This window comes from Chiloscyllium plagiosum, unplaced genomic scaffold (genome assembly GCF_037043375.1).
Source record: "Chiloscyllium plagiosum isolate Xiang-an unplaced genomic scaffold, Cpla_swu_hap1 HiC_scaffold_6, whole genome shotgun sequence".
Taxonomy (NCBI): Eukaryota; Metazoa; Chordata; class Chondrichthyes; order Orectolobiformes; family Hemiscylliidae; genus Chiloscyllium; species Chiloscyllium plagiosum.
Window position 1 is genome coordinate 130,542,011 of NW_028270144.1, and position 25,410 is coordinate 130,567,420.

General features: G+C 53.9%; 1 protein-coding gene across 1 annotated transcript in view; it reads right to left on the reverse strand.

Moving 5' to 3' along the window:
- Positions 1-25,102, reverse strand: part of trpc2b (transient receptor potential cation channel subfamily C member 2b) — a 53,047-nt gene extending 27,945 nt beyond the window's left edge. Inside the window, exons 1-6 of the mRNA XM_087988488.1 lie at positions 24,912-25,102; positions 17,871-18,572; positions 14,507-14,707; positions 5,744-5,908; positions 3,848-4,022; positions 50-250 (exon numbers count right to left, since the gene is read on the reverse strand). Of these exons, the coding sequence (XP_087844614.1) occupies positions 50-250; positions 3,848-4,022; positions 5,744-5,908; positions 14,507-14,707; positions 17,871-18,572; positions 24,912-24,926 (1,459 nt within the window). The 5' untranslated portion in view covers positions 24,927-25,102. The remainder of the gene's footprint in view (positions 1-49; positions 251-3,847; positions 4,023-5,743; positions 5,909-14,506; positions 14,708-17,870; positions 18,573-24,911) is intronic.
- Positions 25,103-25,410: the final 308 nt, after the last annotated feature.

A 25,410-nucleotide genomic window follows, 5' to 3' on the forward strand; every position in this document is an offset into this window, starting at 1 on the left:
GGCCGTTGAGGAGGGTCAGTAACAATGAGGGATGGTGTGTGACACTCACCAGCATCTGTAAAGTAGAAACAGTAGTAAGACGCACTGTCCGCCAAACAGTAGAGCTGCCCGCTGAGGTAAACCACAATGCGGAGGGCGAAGGATGCCAGGTACATGCTGAGAATAACGATATCCAGGAAGTTCCACCAGTCCAGCAGGTAGCTGCGTAAGCCCTCAATCCACACCTCCTTACACTCATACCAAAAAAATCCTGTCAACAGGGGAACACACTGGTTAGTGATTGTCCCTTCGCAAAGCTCTCAGACACCCGCCCTCGGCCTCTGTCCCTTCACAAAGCTCTCAGACACCCACCCTCGGCCTCTGTCCCTTCACAAAGCTCTCAGACACCCGCCCTCGGGCTCTGTCCCTTCACAAAGCTCTCAGACACCCGCCCTCGGCCTCTGTCCCTTTACAAAGCTCTCAGACACCCGCCCTCGGCCTCTGTCCCTTCACAAAGCTCTCAGACACCCGCCCTCGGCCTCTGTCCCTTCACAAAGCTCTCAGACACCCGCCCTCGGCCTCTGTCCCTTCACAAAGCTCTCAGACACCCGCCCTCGGCCTCTGTCCCTTCACAAAGCTCTCAGACACCCGCCCTCGGCCTCTGTCCCTTCACAAAGCTCTCAGACACCCGCCCTCGGCCTCTGTCCCTTCACAAAGCTCTCAGACACCCGCCCTCGGCCTCTGTCCCTTCACAAAGCTCTCAGACACCCGCCCTTGGCCTCTGTCCCTTCACAAAGCTCTCAGACACCCGCCCTCGGCCTCTGTCCCTTCACAAAGCTCTCAGACACCCGCCCTCGGCCTCTGTCCCTTCACAAAGCTCTCAGACACCCGCCCTCGGCCTCTGTCCCTTTACAAAGCTCTCAGACACCCGCCCTCGGGCTCTGTCCCTTTACAAAGCTCTCAGACACCCGCCCTCGGCCTCTGTCCCTTCACAAAGCTCTCAGACACCCGCCCTCGGCCTCTGTCCCTTTACAAAGCTCTCAGACACCCGCCCTCGGGCTCTGTCCCTTCACAAAGCTCTCAGACACCCGCCCTCGGCCTCTGTCCCTTCACAAAGCTCTCAGACACCCGCCCTCGGCCTCTGTCCCTTCACAAAGCTCTCAGACACCCGCCCTCGGGCTCTGTCCCTTCACAAAGCTCTCAGACACCCGCCCTCGGCCTCTGTCCCTTCACAAAGCTCTCAGACACCCGCCCTCGGGCTCTGTCCCTTCACAAAGCTCTCAGACACCCGCCCTCGGCCTCTGTCCCTTCACAAAGCTCTCAGACACCCGCCCTCGGACTCTGTCCCTTTACAAAGCTCTCAGACACCCGCCCTCGGCCTCTGTCCCTTCACAAAGCTCTCAGACACCCGCATTCGGCCTCTGTCCCTTCACAAAGCTCTCAGACACCCGCCCTCGGCCTCTGTCCCTTTACAAAGCTCTCAGACACCCGCCCTCGGGCTCTGTCCCTTTACAAAGCTCTCAGACACCCGCCCTCGGGCTCTGTCCCTTCACAAAGCTCTCAGACACCCACCCTCGGCCTCTGTCCCTTCACAAAGCTCTCAGACACCCACCCTCAGGCTCTGTCCCTTCACAAAGCTCTCAGACACCCGCCCTCGGGCTCTGTCCCTTTACAAAGCTCTCAGACACCCGCCCTCGGGCTCTGTCCCTTCACAAAGCTCTCAGACACCCACCCTCGGCCTCTGTCCCTTCACAAAGCTCTCAGACACCCACCCTCGGGCTCTGTCCCTTCACAAAGCTCTCAGACACCCGCCCTCGGCCTGTTGAATTCACATCTCCAGAAAGTGGGATGTGAATGATTCTCTGGGAGGGCCCAGGAGAAACTGGGCTTGTCCTCCATAGACCAGGGGAAGGTGAAGAGGAGATTCAAAAGGGACATTTAAAATGACTTGGGGTTTGGATCGGGGAAACAGGAGGGAGTATTCCCTGTGGGCAGAGGGTCAGCCACCAGTGGGGTTACAGATCACAGAGAATCAACGAAAGGGGATCCTGGGAGCTGGAACCCAGAGCTTTCAAAGGGGACATGGCTTGGTCCGATTGCAACTTTGACATGAGAATCAGACAGATACTTGAGGGAGTGGGAAGGAGCAAGGGAGCACCAGTTACTGAAGAGCTCTTCCACAGAGCCAGAACACCGTGTGGGCGGCACGGTGGCACAGTGGTTAGTACTGCTGCCTCACAGCGCCAGAGACCCGGGTTCAATTCCCACCTCAGGCGACTGACTGTGTGGAGTTTGCACGTTCTCCCTGTTTCTGCGTGGGTTTCCTCCGGGTGCTCCGGTTTCCTCCCACAGTCCAAAGATGTGCAGATCAGGTGAATTGGCCATGCTAAATTGCCCGTAGTGTTAGGTATGGATGGGTTGCGCTTCGGCGGGGCAGTGTGGACTTGTTGGGCCGAAGGGCCTGTTTCCACACTGTAAGTAATCTAATCTAATCTAATCTAATGTAAGTAATCTAATCTAAACAAAGATGACAGGCTGAATAATCTCCTCATACCGAGAAAGACCATCTGGTTATTATCACATTGTCGGCTGTGTGCTGGGATCTTGCTGTGCACAGCCTGACACTTTTCCTGCACTGAAGACAGGTCAAAAGGTACTTCATTGCCAGTGCAGGGCGCTGGGATTGTGAAAGGTGCTACAGGAATGCAAGTCTGTCCTTTTCCCTGTCTCCTAGATTTCCCCAATCAATACAATATCGGACAGACAGACGGACAGACAGAGAGTGCTGGCTTTCCCCACCAATAGCACGTCAGTCTAGGAGTGAAGATGCCTCGCTGCAGCTACAAAGAAACATCAAACATTGGGACAGCAGAAGAAGGCCACTCGGCCCTTCAAACCTGCTCTGCTATTCAATATCATCATGGCTGACCCTCGAACTCTGTCCCCTAATCTCCCAAAGTATGTATTTAATTCATAGAATCCCGACAGTGTGGAAGCAGGCCGTTCGGCCCATACTGACCCTCCGAATAGCATCCCAGCATTTCCCACGGCCAATCTACCTAACATAGAGAGAGCTCAACCTTGGGAGAAACCCACGCAGACACGGGGAGAATGTGCTAACTCCACACAGACAGTCGCCCGAGGCTGGGATCGAACCTGGGACCCTGGCGCTGTGAGGCAGCAGTGCTAACCACTGCAGCCACTACCTTCTCCTGGTTCCCCCATTACAATTTCCCCATTCCTGACTGTTCCTACGCTGTTGTACCGTGCTTTGGTGAGACCGCACTGTGTGAAGATCTGCTCGTTCTCTCCAAGGATGGAGAGACTTGCCGCAGAGCGAGGTTCACCAGACGGGTTGTTGGGACGGTGGGTGTGGGACTGAGGAGCCTGGCACTCTCTGCTCTTGGGGTTTTGAAGAATGAGGAATGATCTCATTGAAAGCTACAAAACCCTGAAAGGGCCAGCCCGTGTGGGGTTAGCGAAGACATGGGGCGTCCACACCAGGGGACACACTCTCAAATGAAAAGTCAGCCAGTTAGGGCCGAGATGGGGAGAAACATTTTCACTCAGAATCTTAAGAATTCTCTCCACAGAATGAGCGCGAACTCAGTCAGTGAGTCTGTCCAAGGCAGAAACTGAGAGATTTCTCGATATTAAGGATGTCAAGAGGGGTGTGTGGATAGGACGGGGACATGAGGTTGAGGTAGATGAACAGCCATGAGCTAGGATGGCAGATGGTGATGGACTGAATGGCCTGCATCTGCTCAATGTTGACAATCTGTTTTGTTCTGATTTGAGGCTTCTCAGCCCCCCCCACCCGCCTGGACACGACAGTCGCCTGCGAGAGAGCAACCACATTGTAACTCACCCACCACCCAAACCATATGGAGGGAGTTAACGTAGATTGGCTGGTTCCTGGACGACGACACATCCCGGAATTGCTGAGCGATGATTGACTCCACCAGGAGCAGGACCAGGAACCAGATGTAGGACGATGAGTGAAGGAGGAACTTGATAACAGGGGTACGCACAATCTGTCCGAGCTGCAACACAAGCAGTGGAGGGAAAGGTCAATCGAAAGGCCGAGGGAGGAGGGCAGGAAAGGAGCAGTCCCACAGGAAGCTTCATCAGTCTCTCAGCAATGACAAGCAAAGAGATCCAGACCTATTCCTAACTTCACATCATCAATCCATGTGCCTCTGTAAAGATGTAGAAGCACCGCACTGTCAGAGAGTCAGTGCTGAGGGAGTGCCGCACTGTCGGAGGGTCAGTGCTGAGGGAGTGGGCACTGTCGGAGGGTCAGTGCTGAGGGAGTGGGCACTGTCGGAGGGTCAGTGCTGAGGGAGTGCCACACTGTCAGAGGGTCAGTGCTGAGGGAGTGGGCACCGTCGGAGGGTCAGTGCTGAGGGAGTGCCGCACTGTCGGAGGGTCAGTGCTGAGGGAGTGGGCACTGTCGGAGGGTCAGTGCTGAGGGAGTGGGCACTGTCGGAGGGTCAGTGCTGAGGGAGTGGGCACTGTCGGAGGGTCAGTGCTGAGGGAGTGGGCACTGTCGGAGGGTCAGTGCTGAGGGAGTGCCACACTGTCAGAGGGTCAGTGCTGAGGGAGTGGGCACCGTCGGAGGGTCAGTGCTGAGGGAGTGCCGCACTGTCAGAGGGTCAGTGCTGAGGGAGTGGGCACTGTCAGAGGGTCAGTGCTGAGGGAGTGGGCACTGTCGGAGGGTCAGTGCTGAGGGAGTGGGCACTGTCGGAGGGTCAGTGCTGAGGGAGTGGGCACTGTCGGAGGGTCAGTGCTGAGGGAGTGCCGCACTGTCAGAGGGTCAGTGCTGAGGGAGTGGGCACTGTCGGAGGGTCAGTGCTGAGGGAGTGCCGCACTGTCGGAGGGTCAGTGCTGAGGGAGTGGGCACTGTCGGAGGGTCAGTGCTGAGGGAGTGCCACACTGTCAGAGGGTCAGTGCTGAGGGAGTGGGCACTGTCGGAGGGTCAGTGCTGAGGGAGTGCCGCACTGTCGGAGGGTCAGTGCTGAGGGAGCGCCGCACTGTCGGAGGGTCAGTGGTGAGGGAGTGCCGCACTGTCGGAGGGTCAGTGCAGAGGGAGTGCCGCACTGTCGGATGGTCAGTGCTGAGGGAGTGCCGCACTGTCGGAGGGTCAGTGCTGAGGGAGTGCCGCACTGTCGGATGGTCAGTGCTGACGGAGTGCTGCACTGTCGGAAGGTCAGTGCTGAGGGGATGCCGCACTGTCGGAGGGTCAGTGCTGAGGGAGCAACGCACTGTCGGAGGGTCAGTGCTGAGGGAGTGCCGCACTGTCGGAGGGTCAGTACTGAGGGAGTGCCACACTGTCAGAGGGTCAGTGCTGAGGGAGTGCCGCACTGTCGGAGGGTCAGTGCTGAGGGAGTGCCACACTGTCGGCGGGTCAGTGCTGAGGGAGTGCTGCACTGTCGGCGGGTCAGTGATGAGGGAGTGCCACACTGTCGGAGGGTCAGTGCTGAGGGAGTGTTGCGCTGTCGGAGGGTCAGTGCTGAGGGAGTGGGCACTGTCGGAGGGTCAGTGCTGAGGGAGTGCCGCACTGTCGGAGGGTCAGTGCTGAGGGAGTGGGCACTGTCGGAGGGTCAGTGCTGAGGGAGTGTCGCACTGTCAGAGGGTCAGTGCTGAGGGAGTGCCGCACTGTCGGAGGGTCAGTGCTGATTGAGCAATACATTTCTCATTTCCCCACAATGTCTAACATTCCCTGGCCCCCAGTGTTGATCCCCGGGTGTCTGCGAACCGTTACCTTAGATTTTGGGGCAATCCAGTAGAACATCGATAACAAGGGCATGGTGAGGAACATTCCAAATGAGACAAACACTAATGAGATGGTCTTGCTGCCTCTCCACCAGGTCAGCTTCCCACACCAGATCGAGGTGAGCACCTGCTGACAGATTGGGTGAGCCACAAACTGGAAGAGAAGCACAATACAGAGTGAGAGGGTGAGGAGCGGGCTGTCACAAAGACAGTGTTCAGGAGCAGCCAGCCATTGTCTGTCCTGGGAAACTGTCCATCCCTTGTCCACCCAATAGGACCTTCTGGGAGGGGTCAATCCTGAAGCTGCAGGGGTGATGGTTTGGTTCAGTGATTGGTCATCAGAATGGTCAGGGAAGGACAGCGAGTCTCAATGGGAACTAGATATTGGTGTCTCAGAGAAATGTTTTACAATGTCACAGTGAAATTGTGAAACTTCAGTAACAGACATAATGCATTCTGAGTGACGGGGGAAATGGAATGATCTGATCTGTTACCATGGCACAACGTGATTACGATTGGGAAATAACGTTCCAGGTGGTTGGCTTTATAAAGAGGTAACCAAATCGGGAAATCTGGATGCTGGTAGGGAATGGTATATAGAGCATTGACAGAAAAAAACAGGTCGATGTTGGTGAGAATTAGGTTGTGTGGGGCTGAGAAAGAGCACGGGCTATCGGTGAGAGTTGGGTTTATAGATCCCAAACAGTGGTTGTATTGTTGGGGAACTTTAAGCAAATGAAACATGGATAAAAGGGTTATTATTGGAGACTTTAATCTTCATAGGTTTAGGGTGAGAGGGGAAAGATTTCAAAAGGACCTGAGGGGTAACTTTTTCACACAGAGGGTGGTGCGTGTATGGAATGAGCTGCCAGAGGAAGTGGTGGAGGCTGGTACAATTGCAACATTTAAGAGGCATCTGGATGGGTATATGAATAGCAAGGGTTTGGAGGGATATGGGCCGGGTGCTGGCAAATGGGGATATCTGGTGGGTGTGGACAAGTTGGATTGAAGGGTTTGTTTCTGTGAAGTAAGGCTTCATGTCTCTATATATTATGGAGGAAATGTTCACAAACTTTAGACAACGTAGTTTTCTCAATTAAACTAGTAAACAAAACATTCTAGAATTTGACAGAACAAAATAGTGACCAGGTTATTTTGGATCTTGTATTTTGCAATGAAAAGGGTTGATTCACGTTATAATAAAGCAGTCACTAGGAAAGAGTTACCATAATATAATTGAATTCTCTGTTGAGTTTGACAGTGATTCAATTCAGTCCAAAACAAGGGGTTGAATGTACACAAAGTTAGCTCTGTATACACATGGAAAGTGAGTTGCCAACAATAAATTGAAAACCCATGAAAAAAGGCAGGATGATAGATCAGCAATCGCTCATTTAAAGAATTAATACATTAATTAATACATTAATACATTAATTGCAACAAATACACATTCCTTTTCGGCAGTAAACTCCATCACGGTGACCCAGGGGTGGGTTTTAAAGTCAGTCTTTAATCGGAGGAAGAAGGTGTTAGTGTTATTATAAGGTAAAAACAGGGTAAAAACAATGACTGCAGATGCTGGAAACCAGATTCTGGATTAGTGGTGCTGGAAGAGCACAGCAGTTCAGGCAGCATCCAAGGAGCAGCAAAATCGACGTTTTGGGCAAAAACCCTTCATCAGGAATCAGGAATAAAGTGTTACTATAAGGTATAATGGGAAGGAGGTGTGGGAAGATTATAGAATGCAGCAAACAAGGAAGAAGAAATGGATAAAAGAGAGAGAGTGAATACAAGAGAAGGTGATTGAGAGGCACAAGAACGGAACGTTTTATTTGCTTGTAAATAGGAAGCGATTAATGAGAGTAAATGTAAGCCTTTGAGGAGGCAGAGACAGGTGACATTTTACTAAGGAAGGAAATGGTGCACAACGATAATCATTCCTCACAGTTGACAGTGGGGAACTAAGGCTGGATGAATGTGCATGAAAAGAAAATGGTATAAATCAGAAACAAAAACAGAAATTACTGGAAAATCTCAGCAGGTCTGGCAGCATTTATGGAGAGAAATCAATGTCTGGTCGAGTGACCCTGCCTCAGAACTGGAGAATGGTCACTGGACTCGGAACGTTAACTCTGACTTCTCTCCACAGATACTCCCAGACCTGCTGAGCTTTTCCAACAACTTCTGTATTTGTTTCTGATTTCCAACATCTGCAGATCTTTTGCTATTTATTTGGTATAAATGAGGAACTGGTGTTGGAGAAATTAATGGGATGAAGTAACAACATATCCCCTGGCCCTGACAATCTGCTGCCTTGGCTTTTAAAAGGGTTGGATACAGCGATAGAGAGAATGAGGGAGACCTGCCAGTAGTGACCAATCTGGTTTGGGTCCTAAAGGACATTGCTGCTAGACTGGGTCTGCGGCAGGTGGGGAGGGAACCAACAAGAGGGAGAAAGATACCTGACCCCATCCTTACCAATCGTACTCCTGCACAGTCTGTGACCCCATGGCCTGGCATATCCCCCATTCAACCATTACCATCAAGCCAGGGGATCAACCCGGGTTCAATGTTGGGAGAGCCCAACTCATCAGTGCATTTGATCAAACATTTACAATAATCTTCAGTCAGAAATGCCAAGTGGATGATCCATCTCAGCCTCCTCCAGTGGTCCCCAGCATCACAGACACCAGCATCCTCCAGTGGTCCCCAGCATCACAGACACCAGCCCCCTCCAGTGGTCCCCAGCATCACAGACACCAGCCCCCTCCAGTGACCCCCAGCATCACAGACACCAGTCCCCTCCAATGGTCCCCAGCATCACAGACACCAGCCTCCTCCAGTGGTCCCCAGCATCACAGACACCAGCCCCCTCCAGTGGTCCCCAGCATCACAGACACCAGCCCCCTCCAGTGGTCCCCAGCATCACAGACACCAGCCCCCTCCAGTGACCCCCAGCATCACAGACACCAGTCCCCTCCAGTGGTCCCCAGCATCACAGACACCAGCCTCCTCCAGTGGTCCCCAGCATCACAGACACCAGCCTCCTCCAGTGGTCCCCAGCATCACAGACACCAGCCTCCTCCAGTGGTCCCCAGCATCACAGACACCAGCCTCCTCCAGTGGTCCCCAGCATCACAGACACCAGCCCCCTCCAGTGGTCCCCAGCATCACAGACACCAGCCCCCTCCAGTGGTCCCCAGCATCACAGACACCAGCCTCCTCCAGTGGTCCCCAGCATCACAGACATCAGCCCCCTCCAGTGGTCCCCAGCATCACAGACACCAGCCTCCTCCAGTGGTCCCCAGCATCACAGACACCAGCCTCCTCCAGTGGTCCCCAGCATCACAGACACCAGCCTCCTCCAGTGGTCCCCAGCATCACAGACACCAGCCTCCTCCAGTGGTCCCCAGCATCACAGACACCAGCCTCCTCCAGTGGTCCCCAGCATCACAGACACCAGCCCCCTCCAGTGACCCCCAGCATCACAGACACCAGCCTCCTCCAGTGGTCCCCAGCATCACAGACACCAGCCTCCTCCAGTGGTCCCCAGCATCACAGACACCAGCCCCCTCCAGTGGTCCCCAGCATCACAGACACCAGCCTCCTCCAGTGGTCCCCAGCATCACAGACACCAGCCTCCTCCAGTGGTCCCCAGCATCACAGACACCAGCCCCCTCCAGTGACCCCCAGCATCACAGACACCAGCCTCCTCCAGTGGTCCCCAGCATCACAGACACCAGCCTCCTCCAGTGGTCCCCAGCATCACAGACACCAGCCTCCTCCAGTGGTCCCCAGCATCACAGACACCAGCCCCCTCCAGTGACCCCCAGCATCACAGGCACCAGCCTCCTCCAGTGGTCCCCAGCATCACAGACACCAGCCTCCTCCAGTGGTCCCCAGGATCACAGACACCAGCCCCCTCCAGTGGTCCCCAGCATCACAGACACCAGCCCCCTCCAGTGGTCCCCAGCATCACAGACACCAGCCTCCTCCAGTGGTCCCCAGCATCACAGACACCAGCCTCCTCCAGTGGTCCCCAGCATCACAGACACCAGCATCCTCCAGTGGTCCCCAGCATCACAGACACCAGCCCCCTCCAGTGGTCCCCAGCATCACAGACACCAGCCCCCTCCAGTGGTCCCCAGCATCACAGACACCAGCCTCCTCCAGTGGTCCCCAGCATCACAGACACCAGCCCCCTCCAGTGGTCCCCAGCATCACAGACACCAGCCCCCTCCAGTGGTCCCCAGCATCACAGACACCAGCCCCCTCCAGTGGTCCCCAGCATCACAGACACCAGCCTCCTCCAGTGGTCCCCAGCATCACAGACACCAGCCCCCTCCAGTGGTCCCCAGCATCACAGACACCAGCCCCCTCCAGTGGTCCCCAGCATCACAGACACCAGCCCCCTCCAGTGGTCCCCAGCATCACAGACACCAGTCTTTGGTAAATTCAATTCACTCCACGTGATATCAAGAAATGGTTGGAGACACTGGATACTGCAAAGGCTATGGGCCCTGATAACATTCCTGCAATAGGACTGAAGACCTGTGTTCCAGAGCTAGCCACTTGCAACTGTAGTGCTGGAAAAGCACAGCAGGTCAGGCAACATCTGAGGAGCAGGAGAATCGATGTTTCAGGCATAAGCCATTCATCAGCCCAGCTTGAACGCTACCTGACCTGCTGTGCTTTTCCAGCATCACACTCTCGACTCTGATCTCCAACATCTGCAGCCCTCACTTTCTCCAGGAACTTGCCTAGCCAAGCTGTCCCAGTACAGGTACAACACTGGCATCCACCCGACAATGTGGAAAATTATCCAGGTATGTCCTGTATATAAATAGCGGGACAAATCCAACCCATTACCACCCCATCAGTCTCCTCACGATCATGAGTAAAGTGATGGAAGGTGCCACCAACAGGGCTATCCAGCAGCACCTGCTCAGCAATAACCTGCTTAGTGACGCCCAGTTTGGATTCCCCCAGGACCACTCAGCTCCTGACCTCATTACAGCCTTGGGTCAAACATGGACAAAAGAGCTGAATTCCAGAGGGGAGGGGAGGGGAGAGGGACAGCCCTTGACATCAAGGCTACATTCAACCGGGGCATTGAGTCATAGAAGAAGGGCCTGTGCCCGAAACGTCGAATCTCCTGTTCCCTGGATGCTGCCTGACCTGCTGTGCTGTTCCAGCAATAAAGTTTCAACTTTGATCTCCAGCATCTGCAGACCTCACTTTCTCCTCCATTGAGTCATAGAGATGTGCAGCACAGAAACAGACCCTTCGGTCCAACCCGTCCATGCCGACTAGATTTCCCAACCCAATCTAGTCCCACCTGCCAGCACCCGGCCCATATCCCTCCAAACCCTTCCTATTCATATACCCATCCAAATGCCTTTTAAATGTTGTAATTGTACCAGCCTCCACCACTTCCTCTGGCAGCTCATTCCCCACACGTACCACCCTCTGCGGGAAAACATTGCCCCTTAGGTCTCTTTTATATCTTTCCCCTCTCACCCTAAACCTATGCCCCTAGTTCTGGACTCCCCAACCCCAGGGAAAAGACTTTGTCAGAGGAAGTGGTGGAGGCTGGTACAATTGCAACATTTAAAAGGCATCCGGATGGGTTTATGAATAGGAAGGGTTTGGAGGGATATGGGCCGGGTGCTGGCAAATGGTTAGGGATATCTGGTCAGCATGGACGGGTTGGGCCGAAGGGTCTGTTTCTGTGCTGTGCTTCTCTGTGAATCTTTGATTCTATCAACTTACCCACCAACAAAGTGAGATTAATCAGCCTATAATTGGTTGGCATTCCCTTTGCACCCTTTTGAAACAACAGAACCACATTTACATTCCTCCCGTATTTTCCCTGTGTCTACCATCCTATCTCTGCTACACATAATCTTATAGACCTCCATCAGGTCCCCCCTCAATCCTCTTTACTCCAGGAATAACAACTGCAGCTTATCCAATCCTTCCTAACAGCTCCGACCACATCTTCTGTACCATCTCTCATTCAATCACATCCCTCCTATAATGTACTGACCAGAACTGACACAGTACCTGGGTTGTGGCCTGAGCAGTGTTTTAGACAGTTCCAGCATAAACACCTTTCATCATGAGACAGCCCTTCTGAAATATTGCAGGTGTTAGATCTAATAAACCTCAGAACTCAGCCAAGGCATTTATTCATGGAACTTTAGAATCCCGACAGTGTGGAAACAGGCCATTCTGCCCATTGAGTCCACACCAAACCCTCTGAAGAGCATCCCACACCGACTCACCCCCTATCCCTGTAGCCCTGCATTTCCCAAGGGTAGCCCACCTGGCCTGCACATCCCTGGACACTCTGGGCAATTTCCCACAGCCAGTCTGCCCTGACCTGCACAGGTTTGGACTGTGGGAGGAAACCCATGCAGACACGGGGAGAATGTGCACACTCCACGCAGACACGGGGAGTATGTGCACACTCCACGCAGACACGGGGAGAATGTGCACACTCCACACAGACACGGGGAGTATGTGCACACTCCACACAGACACGGGGAGTATGTGCACACTCCCACGCAGACACGGGGAGTATGTGCACACTCCACGCAGACACGGGGAGAATGTGCACACTCCACGCAGACACGGGGAGAATGTGCACACTCCACACAGACACGGGGAGAATGTGCACACTCCACGCAGACACGGGGAGTATGTGCACACTCCCACGCAGACACGGGGAGTATGTGCACACTCCACGCAGACACGGGGAGAATGTGCACACTCCACACAGACACGGGGAGTATGTGCACACTCCCACGCAGACACGGGGAGTATGTGCACACTCCACGCAGACACGGGGAGAATGTGCACACTCCACGCAGACACGGGGAGAATGTGCACACTCCACACAGACACGGGGAGTATGTGCACACTCCACACAGACACGGGGAGTATGTGCACACTCCACGCAGACACGGGGAGTATGTGCACACTCCCACGCAGACACGGGGAGAATGTGCACACTCCACGCAGACACGGGGAGTATGTGCACACTCCACGCAGACAAGGGGAGAATGTGCACACTCCACACAGACGCGGGGAGAATGTGCACACTCCACACAGACAAGGGGAGAATGTGCACACTCCACGCAGACACGGGGAGTATGTGCACACTCCACGCAGACACGGGGAGAATGTGCACACTCCACGCAGACAGTCGCCCGATGGTGCCTAGCGCCGTGAGGTGACCGTGCTGAGCACTGAGCTGCCCCAATCCTTCCATCAGCCAAGTGACTGACTCTGTGCACAGTAGTCCAGGTGCAGGGACCTGGGCATCCGTATACATGAATTAAAGGACATTAAGCTGCAAGTACAGCACCTCCTCAGGAAGCTAGCGTGAGTTTGAAAGGATGTGGAGTGCGGTGGGTTTCTTTGTAATTGCACAGGGTATTGGTGGGACCATAACTGGGAACTTTGTGGGAGGAGAGACTTGCTCGAGATGGGCTGAAATGAGGCTGGTTCCAAGGGATTATCTAATGACGAGAAACTGAGATGAGGAAATGATCCCATGGTACAAATAAAATAGTGAAGGGGCTGGACAGGATGGATACTGAGAGGCTGTCCTTCCTGATGGGATATTTGGAACATTGGGAATAGTTTCAGGATAAGGGGCTGAGCAGTTTGGATTGGGATGGGGGTGAAATGTTGTGAGTCTTTGGAAATCTCCACCAGAGGGCAGCAGAGGCTCAGCCGGCGAGCACTGTCAAAGCTGATGCTGAGAGGTGTACCTGGGGGGGGGGGGGAGGGGTTACCCAGGGGGTTTACCCAGGGGGTTTACCCAGGGGGTGTACCCAGCGGTGTACCCGGGTGGGTTTACCCAGGGGTTTCCCAGGGGGTTTACCCAGGGGTGAACACAGCGGTGTACCCGGGGTGGGGGTGGGGTGTTACCCAGGAGGTGTACCCGGGGGTGTACCCGGGGGGGTTTACCCAGGGGGTTTACCCAGGGGGTGTACCTGGGGGTGTACCCGGGGGGGGGGGGGGGGGGTTACCCAGGGGTTTACCCAGGGGGTGTACCTGGGGGGGGTTTACCCATGGGGTGTATCCAGGGGTATTCCCAGGGGGGTTTACCCAGGGGGTGTACCCGGTGGGTTTACCCAGGGGGTGTACCCGGGAGGGGTTTACCCAGGGGATGTACCCAGAGGGGTTTACCCAGGTGGTGTACCCGGTGGGTTTACCCAAGGGGTGTACCCGGGGGTGGTTACCCAGGGGATGTACCCGGGGGTTTACCCAATGGGTGTACCCAGGGGTTTACCCGGGGGAGGGGTTACCCAAGGGGTGTACCCGGGGGTGTACCTGGGGGGTGTACCTGGGGTGTACCCGGGGCGGTTTACCCAGTGGGTTTACCTGGGGGTGTACCCGGGGGTTACCCGGGGGGTTACCCAGGGGGTGTACCCGGGGGGGTTTACCCAGGCGGTTACCCAGGGGGTGTACCCAGGTGTGTACCCAGTGGGGGTTACCCAGGGTGTGTACCCGGGGGTTTACCCAGGGGGTGTATCCAGGGGCGTACCCGGGGGTTTGCCCAGGGGGTGTATCTGGGGGGGGTGTACCCGGGGGGTTTAACCAAGGGGTGTACCCAGGGGGTGTACCCGGGGGGTGTACCCAGGGGTGTACCCAGGGGTTTACTCAGGGGGTTTACCCGGGGAATTCATGGAGACGGGGAAAACAGGGAAGGGTGTATCTGAGCCACAGTAACACTCACTCTCTTCTGGTTATAGTTGACAGCAAGGCGCAGCCTGCCCAGGTTGGGAATCCCTTCTTCGAAGGCCTGGTTATCTGCATCTTCTGTCGTCTCCTCACCACAGTCATTGAGCACAGCGTTTACTTCACTCTGATTCCGGCACATTCCGAGCAATTCCACAGCCATGTCCTCACAGAGTTCCTCCAGGCTCAGGTATTCCGGCTGGAAAAGAGGGAGATTATTTGAGATTGTTTGTTCATGAGAAGTGGCTGTCTCTTTGTAAGACCAGCAATTGTTCCTCCTCCTGATCTGTGTCTGGGGCTGAGGCCTGTCTATGTTCGAGAGTAATTAATCACTCACCCACATTGCTGTGGGTCTGGAGTCACACGTAGGCCAGACCAGGTAAGGATGGCAGATTTCCTTCCCTAAAGGGAACCTGATAGGGATTTCCTGACAATCAGTAACAGCTTCATGGTCAGTGTTAAAATCATAATTCCAGATTTTCATTGAATTCAAATTCTCCCATTGACCATAAACATGACCTGGGTCTCTGGTCCAGGACTTTACCTCCACTGAGAGACACTGAAACACCAAGGATTCAATGATGAGGTGGAGATGACAACGGAATGATAATAATGAGGGGGACATTCAGAGATTTCAATGATTGAAAAATATTACGAGTTCCATCTCAACTGAGAGAATCTGTCACTCACTGCAGCCACATCTAAACTGGTGACAAATCCCCATTCCCTGTCCCGCTCCGTGATCCTGGGAAATAGTCTCCTCAAATGAGAATCTAACCTTGGTTTTTAAACCCCGAGGTGGTCTCAGCCCATTCCTCTCCTGAATCACCCAAATTATAGGGCCCTCCCCGAATTTTGCTCCCATCACCGACCCTGTTTTGTATCAACCACCATAAACCACCGCCTTCCACAGTCCCACACTCAGATGTCTCATCATCTCTTCCTTTAAGATGTTCCTCAGACTGACTTCTTGATCCACACATTTGTTCACCTGACCCAATATCTCAGGAAGTGAATTATGGTCGAATTATGGTTCATAATAAATTCCAGTGAGGGTACCGCACTGTTAAAGGATCAGTGCTGAGGGAGTGCCGCACTGTCGGAGGGTCAGTGCTGAGGGGCTGGGCTCTGTCGGAGAGTCAATGCTGAGGGAGTGCCGCACTGTCGGAGGGTCAGTGCTGAGGGAGTGCCGCACTGTCGGAGGGTCAGTGCTGAGGGAGTGCCGCACTGTCGGAGGGTCAGTGCTGAGGGAGTGCCGCACTGTCGGAGGGGCAGTGCTGAGGGAGGGCCGCACTGTCGGAGGGTCAGTGCTGAGGGAGTGCTGCACTGTCGAAGGGTCAGTGCTGAGGGAGTGACGCACTGTCGAAGGGTCAGTGCTGAGGGAGTGCCACACTGTCGAAGGGTCAGTGCTGAGGGAGTGACGCACTGTCGAAGGGTCAGTGCTGAGGGAGTGACGCACTGTCGGAGGGTCAGTGCTGAGGAAGTGCCGCACTGTCGGAGGGGCAGTGCTGAGGGAGTGCCGCACTGTCGGAGGGTCAGTGCTGAGGGAGAGTTGCACTGTTGGAGGGGCAGTGCTGAGGGAGTGACGCACTGTCGGAGGGTCAGTGCTGAGGGAGTGCTGCACTGTCGAAGGGTCAGTGCTGAGGGAGTGACGCACTGTCGAAGGGTCAGTGCTGAGGGAGTGCCACACTGTCGAAGGGTCAGTGCTGAGGGAGTGACGCACTGTCGAAGGGTCAGTGCTGAGGGAGTGACGCACTGTCGGAGGGTCAGTGCTGAGGGAGTGCTGCACTGTCGAAGGGTCAGTGCTGAGGGAGTGACGCACTGTCGGAGGGTCAGTGCTGAGGGAGTGCCGCACTGTCGGAGGGTCAGTGCTGAGGGAGTGCCACACTGTCGAAGGGTCAGTGCTGAGGGAGTGACGCACTGTCGAAGGGTCAATGCTGAGGGAGTGACGCACTGTCGGAGGGTCAGTGCTGAGGAAGTGCTGCACTGTCGAAGGGTCAGTGCTGAGGGAGTGACGCACTGTCGGAGGGTCAGTGCTGAGGAAGTGCTGCACTGTCGAAGGGTCAGTGCTGAGGGAGTGATGCACTGTCGGAGGGTCAGTGCTGCGGGAGTGCCGCACTGTCGTAGGGTCAGTGCTGAGGGAGCAACGCACTGTCGGAGGGTCAGTGCTGAGGGAGTGCCGCACTGTCGGAGGGTCAGTGCTGAGGGAGTGCCGCACTGTCGGAGGGTCAGTGCTGAGGGAGTGCCGCACTGTCGGAGGGTCAGTGCTGAGGGAGTGCCGCACTGTCGGAGGGTCAGTGCTGAGGGAGTGCCGCACTGTCGGAGGGTCAGTGCTGAGGGAGCAACGCACTGTCGGAGGGTCAGTGCTGAGGGAGTGCCGCACTATCGGGGGGTCAGTGTTGAGGGAGTGCTGCACCGTCGGAGGATCAGTGCTGAGGGAGTGTTGCACTGTTGGAGGGTCAGTGCTGAGGGAGTGCCGCACTGTCGGAGGGTCAGTGCTGAGGGAGTGCCACACTGTCGAAGGGTCAGTGCTGAGGGAGTGCCGCACTGTCGAAGGGTCAGTGCTGAGGGAGTGCCACACTGTCGAAGGGTCAGTGCTGAGGGAGTGCCGCATTGTCGGAGGGTCAGTGCTGAGGGAGTGCCGCACTGTCGGAGGGTCAGTGCTGAGGGAGTGTCGCACTGTCGGAGGGTCAGTGCTGAGGGAGTGTTGCACTGTCGGAGGGTCAGTGCTGAGGGAGTGTCGCACTGTCAGAGGGTCAGTGGTGAGGGAGTGTTGCACTGTCGGAGGATCAGTGCTGAGGGAGTGTCGCACTGTCGGAGGGTCAGTGCTGAGGGAGCGCCGCACTGTCGGAGAGTCAGTGCTGAGGGAGTGGCACACTGTCGGAGGGTCAGTGCTGAGGGAGTGCCACACTGTCAAAGGGTCAGTGCTGAGGGAGTGCCGCACTGTCGGAGGGTCAGTGCTGAGGGAGTGTCGCACTGTCGGAGGGTCAGTGCTGAGGGAGTGCCACACTGTCGGAGGGTCAGTGCTGAGGGAGCGCCGCACTGTCGGAGGGTCAGTTCTGAAGGAGCGCCGCACTGTCGGAGGGTCAGTGCTGAGGGAGTGCCGCACTGTCAGAGGGTCAGTGCTGAGGGAGTGCCGCACTGTCGGAGGGTCAGTGCTGAGGGAGCGCCGCACTGTCGGAGGGTCAGTGCTGAGGGAGCGCCGCACTGTCAGAGTTATAGTTGGTCCCCAAAGTCCTACAGTTGCTGAAGGCAGCAATACCGACCCACCCCTCCCCCACCTCAATTTGAGTCACCCAGAAACATGTCACTGTCTGGTCCACCCTGTCAAGCTCAGTTGGATTGAACGTGGAGTCACCAACCTTAAACTCAGGCTCCTTCTTAGACAGCTGCTTGAGTTCCCTGCTCAGCTTGAAGGCACTCAACATGGCGTCTTCGTTGGCAATGGACAGGTATGGCCGGCTGGCTAGCCCTTTGTAGGTGTTAATGCGAGACAACGAGAACTTGAGCATATCATACTGCCGGGCGTTGAGACACTCTGGGCAGGAGCAGGAGATCTTGTGGGGGTTAGGAATGACATGGCCTTTCTTCATCAGCAGATCCACAATCTCAAACAAGTTCTTCTGGCAAGCCAGGGTCAACGGTGTGACTCCTGGCGCAAATCGCGAGCTGTCAATGGAGTGGTCGAACAAGGCCAGGGAGAAGGACATGATGTCCACCTTGTTGTGACTGACTCCTTTCTGCTGGTCCAGCCGCTCCAGCAGGAGTTTGACCACGTTGATGAGATTCATGTCCACAGCCACTAGCAGGGCCTCATGGATTTGCCGGAAGTCGAACTTGACCAGTCGCAGGAGGTTGACGATAATTTCCTCGTTGCCCATGCGGATGGCCAGATTGAGAGCCTCTCTCCAGGATCGGTCTTCCGAGTCATCGAGCTGCCTCAGGAGCCCATCGCTCGTCTGCAGCAACTTGTACAGTTTGGCCAAGTTCCCATCATAGATGGCTCCAATCAGACTGGATGGGAATTTCATCTTCTTCCCCGCAATCTCCTTCCAGTTGTCCTCCTGAAAACAGAGCATGGGGCAGGAGGGGGTCAGAGGACACAACTTCAAGAGAGTCAAACACTACCCCACCCAACAACTTCCACCCCCACCCCTATCAGCTATCATCACCGAAGGGTCAAAGACTCTTTCCCTCTCTCACTGGCTTGGATTTCCTCTGTGTTTGTGGGCAGTGTAGAGTGAATGGTTTCCTGGAGCAGGTTTAACTGTGATGGCTTAATCTCTGGGAGCTTAAGGAGGAGAAATTGGGATTTGACTGTTGTGTTGATGAACACAGAAGGACAGGATTAGGATCAGGAGCAGAACCTTTATCAACCCCCAGGGACATAGGGGGGGTGGGGGGGTGGGGTGCAGGGGAGAGCTCGTAAATATAACTATTGAGTAAAATGAGCATCAGCAAATGTCAAGCTGTTCAGTTAGCAAGTGCAGAACCCCCATCATCCCCTTGTCAGGCACCTCCCAGTGTACTAACCCTGATCTACTACCTGTGTGCTAACACACAACAGTTCCCATTATACATCAAACTCATACTTATTATTTGTTCATTGACCGAGGACATCATGGACTGAATCAACATTTATTGCCCGTCCCTAGTTGCCCCTTGAGAAGGTGGGGGTGAGCTGCCTTCTTGAACCGCTGCAGTCCATGTGCTGTGGGTTGACCCACAATGCCCTTCGGGAGGGAATTCCAGGATTTTGACCCAGTGACAGTGAGGGAACGGCGATATATTTCCAAGTCGTGATGGGGAGTGGTTTGGAGGGGAACCTGCAGTGGGTGGTGTTCCCATGTACCTGCTGCCCCTGTCCTTCTCGATGGAAGTGGTCATGTTTGGAAGGAACTGCCTGAGGATCTTTGGTGAATTTCTGCAGTGCATCTTGTAGATGGTACACATTGCTGCTACTGAGCGATGGTGCTGGAGGGTGTGGATGCTTGTGGATGTGGTGCCATTCAAACGGCTGCTTTGTCCTGGATGGTGTTGAGCTTCTTGAGTGTAGTTGGAGCTGCCCCCACCCAGGGGCAAGTGGGGAGTATTCCATCACATTCCTGACTTGTGCCTTGTAGATGGTGGACAGGCTTTGGGGAGTCAGGAGGTGAGTTACACATTGCAGGATACCCAGCCTCTGACCTGCTCTTGTAGCTGCTGTAGGCAAAAGTGAGGACTGCAGATGCTGGAAACCAGAGTCTAGATCAGAGTGTGGTGCTGGAAAAGCACAGCAGGTCAGGCAGTATCCGAGGAGCAGGAAAATCGATGTTTTGGGCAAAAGCCTTCCTGATGAAGGGCTCCTGCCGAAATGTTGATTTTCCTGCTCCTCGGATGCTGCCTGACCTGCTGTGTTTTTCCAGCACCACTCTGATCTAGACTCTTGTTGCTCCTGCGTTCACTGGTGAGTCCAGTTGAGTTTCTGGTTAATGATAACCCCCCAGAGGTTGATAGTGGAGGATTTAGTGATGGGAACACCACTGAATGTCAAGGGGTATGGATTAGATTGTCTCTTAGTGGTAATGCTCATTGCCTGGCATTTGTGTGGTGTGAATGTAATTTGCCACTTGTCAGCCCAAGCCTGGATATTGTCCAGATCTTTTTGCATTTGAACATTAACCTGCTTCAGTACCTGAGGGGTGATGAATGGTGCTGAACATTGTGTGTAATCATCGGTGACCATCCCCACTCCTGACCTTCTGATGGAGGGAAGGTCATTGATGAAGCAGCTGAAGATGGTTGGGCCCAGGACACTATCCTGAGGAACTCCTGCAGAGATGCCCTGGAGCTGAGATGACTGACCTCCAACAACCACAGCCATCTTCCTATGTGTCAGCTATGACCCCAACCAGCGGGGAGTTTGCCCCCGATACCCACTGATTCCTGTTTAGCCAGGGCTCCTTGATGCCACACTCTGTCAAATACAGCCCTGATGTCAAGGGCAACTAGGGACAGACAATAAAATACTGGCCAGACAGCAACGCCCAATCCTAAGAGTGAATAAAAAAGAGGAGAACAATTCCAAAATCTGTCCAATCTCCTTTTATGACAAACTCTCCAGCCCAGGCAGCACCCTCTGCCCCCTCCTGAGGTAAATCTCCCTCTGCCCCCTCCCGAGATAAATCTCCCTCTGCCCCCTCCCGAGTGCTACCACATCTCTTCTATAATGTGGATTCCAGAACTGCACACAATATTCTCACTGTAACCTGACTGATGTTTTACACTGTTCCAACATCACCTCCTGGCTCTTCAACTCTGTGTCTCGGCTACTAAAACCAACGAGACCAAATACCTTCTCAACCCTTGTATCAACCTGTCCTGATACCTCCAGGGACCAGGGTACATACACACCACAGTCGCTCTGATCCTCTGTGCTTCCCAGGGTCCTCCCATTCATCGTGTATACCCCCGCCTTGTTTATCCTGTCCAAGGGCATCTCCTCACATTTATCACATGTATAAAAAATTAGTGGGAAGGAAAAGTTCCACCTGATGTTGCCCGGTCCCAAAAAGATCAGGAATCTGGGATTCTTCTCTACTCTTCATCCGGGCACCCCTTAGAGTTCACCCCCTTGACCAAGCTTTGCAGGGGTCTGTGTTGGGACCAGAGCGATTCACATTATACATTAACAGTCTGGACGGAGGAACTGAGGGCACTGTTGCTCAGTTTACAGATGACACAAGGGTAGGTGGAGGGACAGATAGTGGTGAGGAAGTGGGGAGGCTACTGAAGGACTGGGACAGGCTGGGAGAGTGGGAAAGGAAGTGGCAGATGGAATACAATGTGGGAAAGTGTGAGGTTATGCCCTTTGGTAGGAAGAATAGAGGCGCAGACTATTTTCTAAACACTGAAAGGCTTCAGAAATCCAAAGCACAAAGGGACTTGGGAGTCCCAGTTCAGGATTCTCTGAAGGTGAACATGCAGGTTTAGGTGGCAGTTCGGAGGGCAGATGCAATGTAAGCATTCATTTCAAGAGGGCTGGAATACAAGAGCAGAGCTGTACTGCTGAGGCTGTATAAGGCTCTGGTCAGACCACATTCAGAATCTTGTGAACAGTTTTGGGCCCCGTATCTAAGGAAGGATGTGCTGGTCTTGGAGGGGGGGCCAGAGGAAGTTTACAGGAATGATCCCAGGGATGAAGGGATTGTCATTGAAGACTCTGTATGTAATGAAGTTTAGTAGGATAAGGGGGGGATCTAGCCAAAACTTCCAGAATACTGCGAGGCCTGGATAGAGAGGACGTGGAGAAGATGTTTCCACCAGGAGGAGCAGAAAATGTGTTGCTGGAAAAGCGCAGCAGGTCAGGCAGCATCCAGGGAACAGGAGAATCGACGTTTCGGGCATTAGCCCTTCTTCAGGAATGTGGAAAGTTTGTCCAGTAGGCTAAGATAAAAGGTAGGGAGGAGGGACTTGGAGGAGGGGCGTCGGAAATGTGATAGGTGGAAAGAGGTCAAGGTGAGGGTGATAGGTCAGACTGGGGTGGGGGCGGAGAGGTCGGGAAGAAGATTGCAGGTTAGGAAGGCGGTACTGAATTCGATGGATTAGACTGAGACAGGGTGGGGGGAGGGGAAATGAGGAAACTGGTGAAATCCGAGTTCATCCCTTGTGGTTGGAGGGTTCCTAGGCGGAAGATGAGGCGCTCTTCCTCCAACCGTCGTTTCGCTGTGGTCTGGCGATGGAGGAGTCCAAAGACCTGCATATCCTTGGTGGAGTGGGAGGGGGAATTGAAATGTTGAGCTACAGGGTGGTTGGGTTGGTTGGTCCGGGTGTCCCAGAGGTGTTCTCTGAAATGCTCCGCAAGTAGCCGGCCTGTCTCCCCAATATAGAGGAGGCCACATCGGGTGCAGAGGATGCAATAGATGATGTGTGTGGAGGTGCAGGTGAATCTGTGGCGGATATGGAAGTTTCCTTTGGGGCCTTGGAGGGAGGTGAGGGGGGAGGTGTGGGCGCAAGTCTTGCACCTCCTGCGGTTGCAAGGGAAGGTGCCGGGAGTGGAGGTTGGGTTGGTGGGGGGTGTGGACCTGACGAGGGAGTCACGGAAGGAGTGGTCTTTACGGAATGCTGATAGGGGAGGGGAGGGAAATATATCCTTGGTGCTGGGGTCTGTTTGGAGGTGGCGGAAATGACGGCGGATGATGCGCTGTACATGGAGGTTAGTGGGGTGGTAGGTGAGAACCAGTGGGGTTCTGTCCTGGTGGCGGTTGGAGGGGCGGGGCTCAAGGACGGAGGAGCAGGAAGTGGAAGAGATGCGGTGGAGGGCATCGTCGACCACGTCGGGGGGGAAATTGCGGTCCTTGAAGAAGGAGGCCATCTGGGTTGTACGGTTTTGGAACTGGTCCTCCTGGGAGCAGATGCGGCGGAGACGAAGGAATTGGGAGAATGGGATGGTGTTTTTACAGGGGGCAGGATGGGATAGATCCCGTCCGGTCCTGGGGATTTGTCCACCTTAGTAACCTCTAGCCTACCCAACACATCTTCCCTACTTGTGCCAATGTGATCCAGACTAATCAAACTGTTATCTCTAATCTCAACACTCATCATGTCCCTCTCCTCAGTGAACACTGATGCAGAGTGATCATTCAGAATCTCACCCATTCTCTCAGGTTCGACACACGGCCTTCCTTCATCATCCTTTAGTGGACCAATCCTTTCTCTAATTACCCGCTTGCTTCTTATATAAGAATAAAATGCTTTGGGATTCTCCTTAATTCTGCTTGCTAAAGCTATTTCATGACCCCTTTTAGCCCGCTTGATCCTTGTTTAAGACTTGTCCTACTCTTCCGCTATTCCTCTAGATATTGGGTTCCTGATTAGTTGGGATCAGGGGTTACATGTCAGCCATGATTGAATGGTGGAGCAGACTTGATGGGCTGAATGGCCTAATTTCTGCTTCAGTATCGAATGGTCTTATGCAGCTCCGTGTCATATTCTGTTTGATAATTGCTCCCATGAGGCGCTTTATGAATGCAGCTTGCTGTTGTTTTTCAGCCTTCCCACAGGGTCTAGCAGGGACTGGGAGAGTTTAGAACCCTTGATATTCAGCAGGCAGTGGGAACCAGCACTTCCTGCTCTGTACAGAGCCCAGTCCCTCTCCCTGTGGACACTGTCAGTGTGAGAGCCAGGGATTTGGGAGGGAGGGGGCAGTTTATTTAGAGATAAGTCGCTGAATGAAAGCTGGGTACAATAAGAGGCAGTCTGTAATCAGGGAGTGGCCACAGGAAGCTTGAGATGCCCTTCTCTCTGAAATCTGAATCATAGAATCCCTACCGTGTGGAAACAGGCCCTTCGGCCCAACAAGTCCATACCGACCCTTCGGAGAATAACCCACCCAGACCCATTCCCCATTACTTCACATTTACCCCTGACTAATGCACCTCGCCTACACATCCCTGAACACTATGGGCAATTTAGCATGGTCAATTCACCTATTCACCTAACCTGGACAGGTATGGACTATGGGAAGGACCCACACAGACACAGGGAGAATGTGCAAACTCCACACAGTCAGTCGCCCGAGGCTGGGATTGAACCTGGGTCCCTGATGCTGTGAGGCAGCAGTGCTAACCACTGAGCCATTGGACCACCCTAAATGGAAGAGCAGGGAATGTAGTTATCCAGAGGATGTAGTCGGTGTGAATTTGGATAGAAATTTGTCTCTGTGTTGATAACCAATTTACTGACCCACTGAGTGGAAAGGCTTAGGTGTTTACTGACAGTGCCAGGAGTTAGCAGAGGGACAGGGGGTGACCGCATTGTACCCCAGTGCAGCAGCTATATTACCAGGAGAGTCCTGTATCCCCCACTCTGTGTTAGATATCACATTAACTCAAAATAAAACATGGTTCCCCTCACATTTCTCGCACTGTACTTTCAGGCCATTCAGCATCCCGTCAGTTCCCTGCTGGCCTTTTGAAAGAGCTATCTGGGATTCCCACTGCTCTGTTCCATAACCCCAAAAACTTCTCAACCTCTTTTCCCAGTTCCCTTTTGGAAAGTTCCTGATGAATCTGCTCCCAGGTGCCCTTCAGGTAGCGTGTTCCAGAACACAACATCTCGCTGTGGGATAACCAGTCAGCTCACCCCCACACAACCACCTAATCCAACCCAACCCCTGACTCCCCTCAATCTGTCTTCCTCTGGTGCCTGCCCCTCCTGCCCCTGGGAACACTAACTCCTGAATTACTCCATTGTGACCCCTTCCACATCTGCATTAAACTCCCTTTGCTCTGTTCTGAGGAGAGTAATCTCAGCGTCTCTAAACTCTGCTTTAAGAAGCTGATCAATGACATTGATAATTATTAAATAATTAAATAACAATTAATTTTAGCCAAAGCTGCCCGGTCTGAATTGCTCTTACTCACCGTTAAATGCTCCATGGTTGAAGCTGTTTTGTTCTGGTGTCTCTTCCAGTCAGTTTAATCCTGTCCGATACTGCACCTCTGGGTGACACTGACTACCCCGTCACACACACAGACACACACACAGACACAGACACACACAGACACAGACGGTGTCGCCTGTGTGGTCCCTGGTCAGAAAACCAGGGGCTGAGTGTCCATGCTGATGTGTTAGTTGTCTCTGTCTCCCTCACCCACCGCTCTGATGCCTGTGTTACATCGTCAGCATCATCTATGGGAGTTGTTCCCTGCCTGGCTGCTGCTGCTGGAACCTGTTGTCACGTTAACTACCCAGAGACTTCCCTCTTGCTCTGTAATTGGTGCTTGTACCTGCCCAATTCCCCACAGGGCACATTAATCCAGCCTTGGAAAATTCCAGAAGGATTCAGTAACGAGAAGTGATCCACTCATTAAAATCAGCACAAGAGTGTTCACAATTAAATCCAAAAGTGTTTTTCTGAGG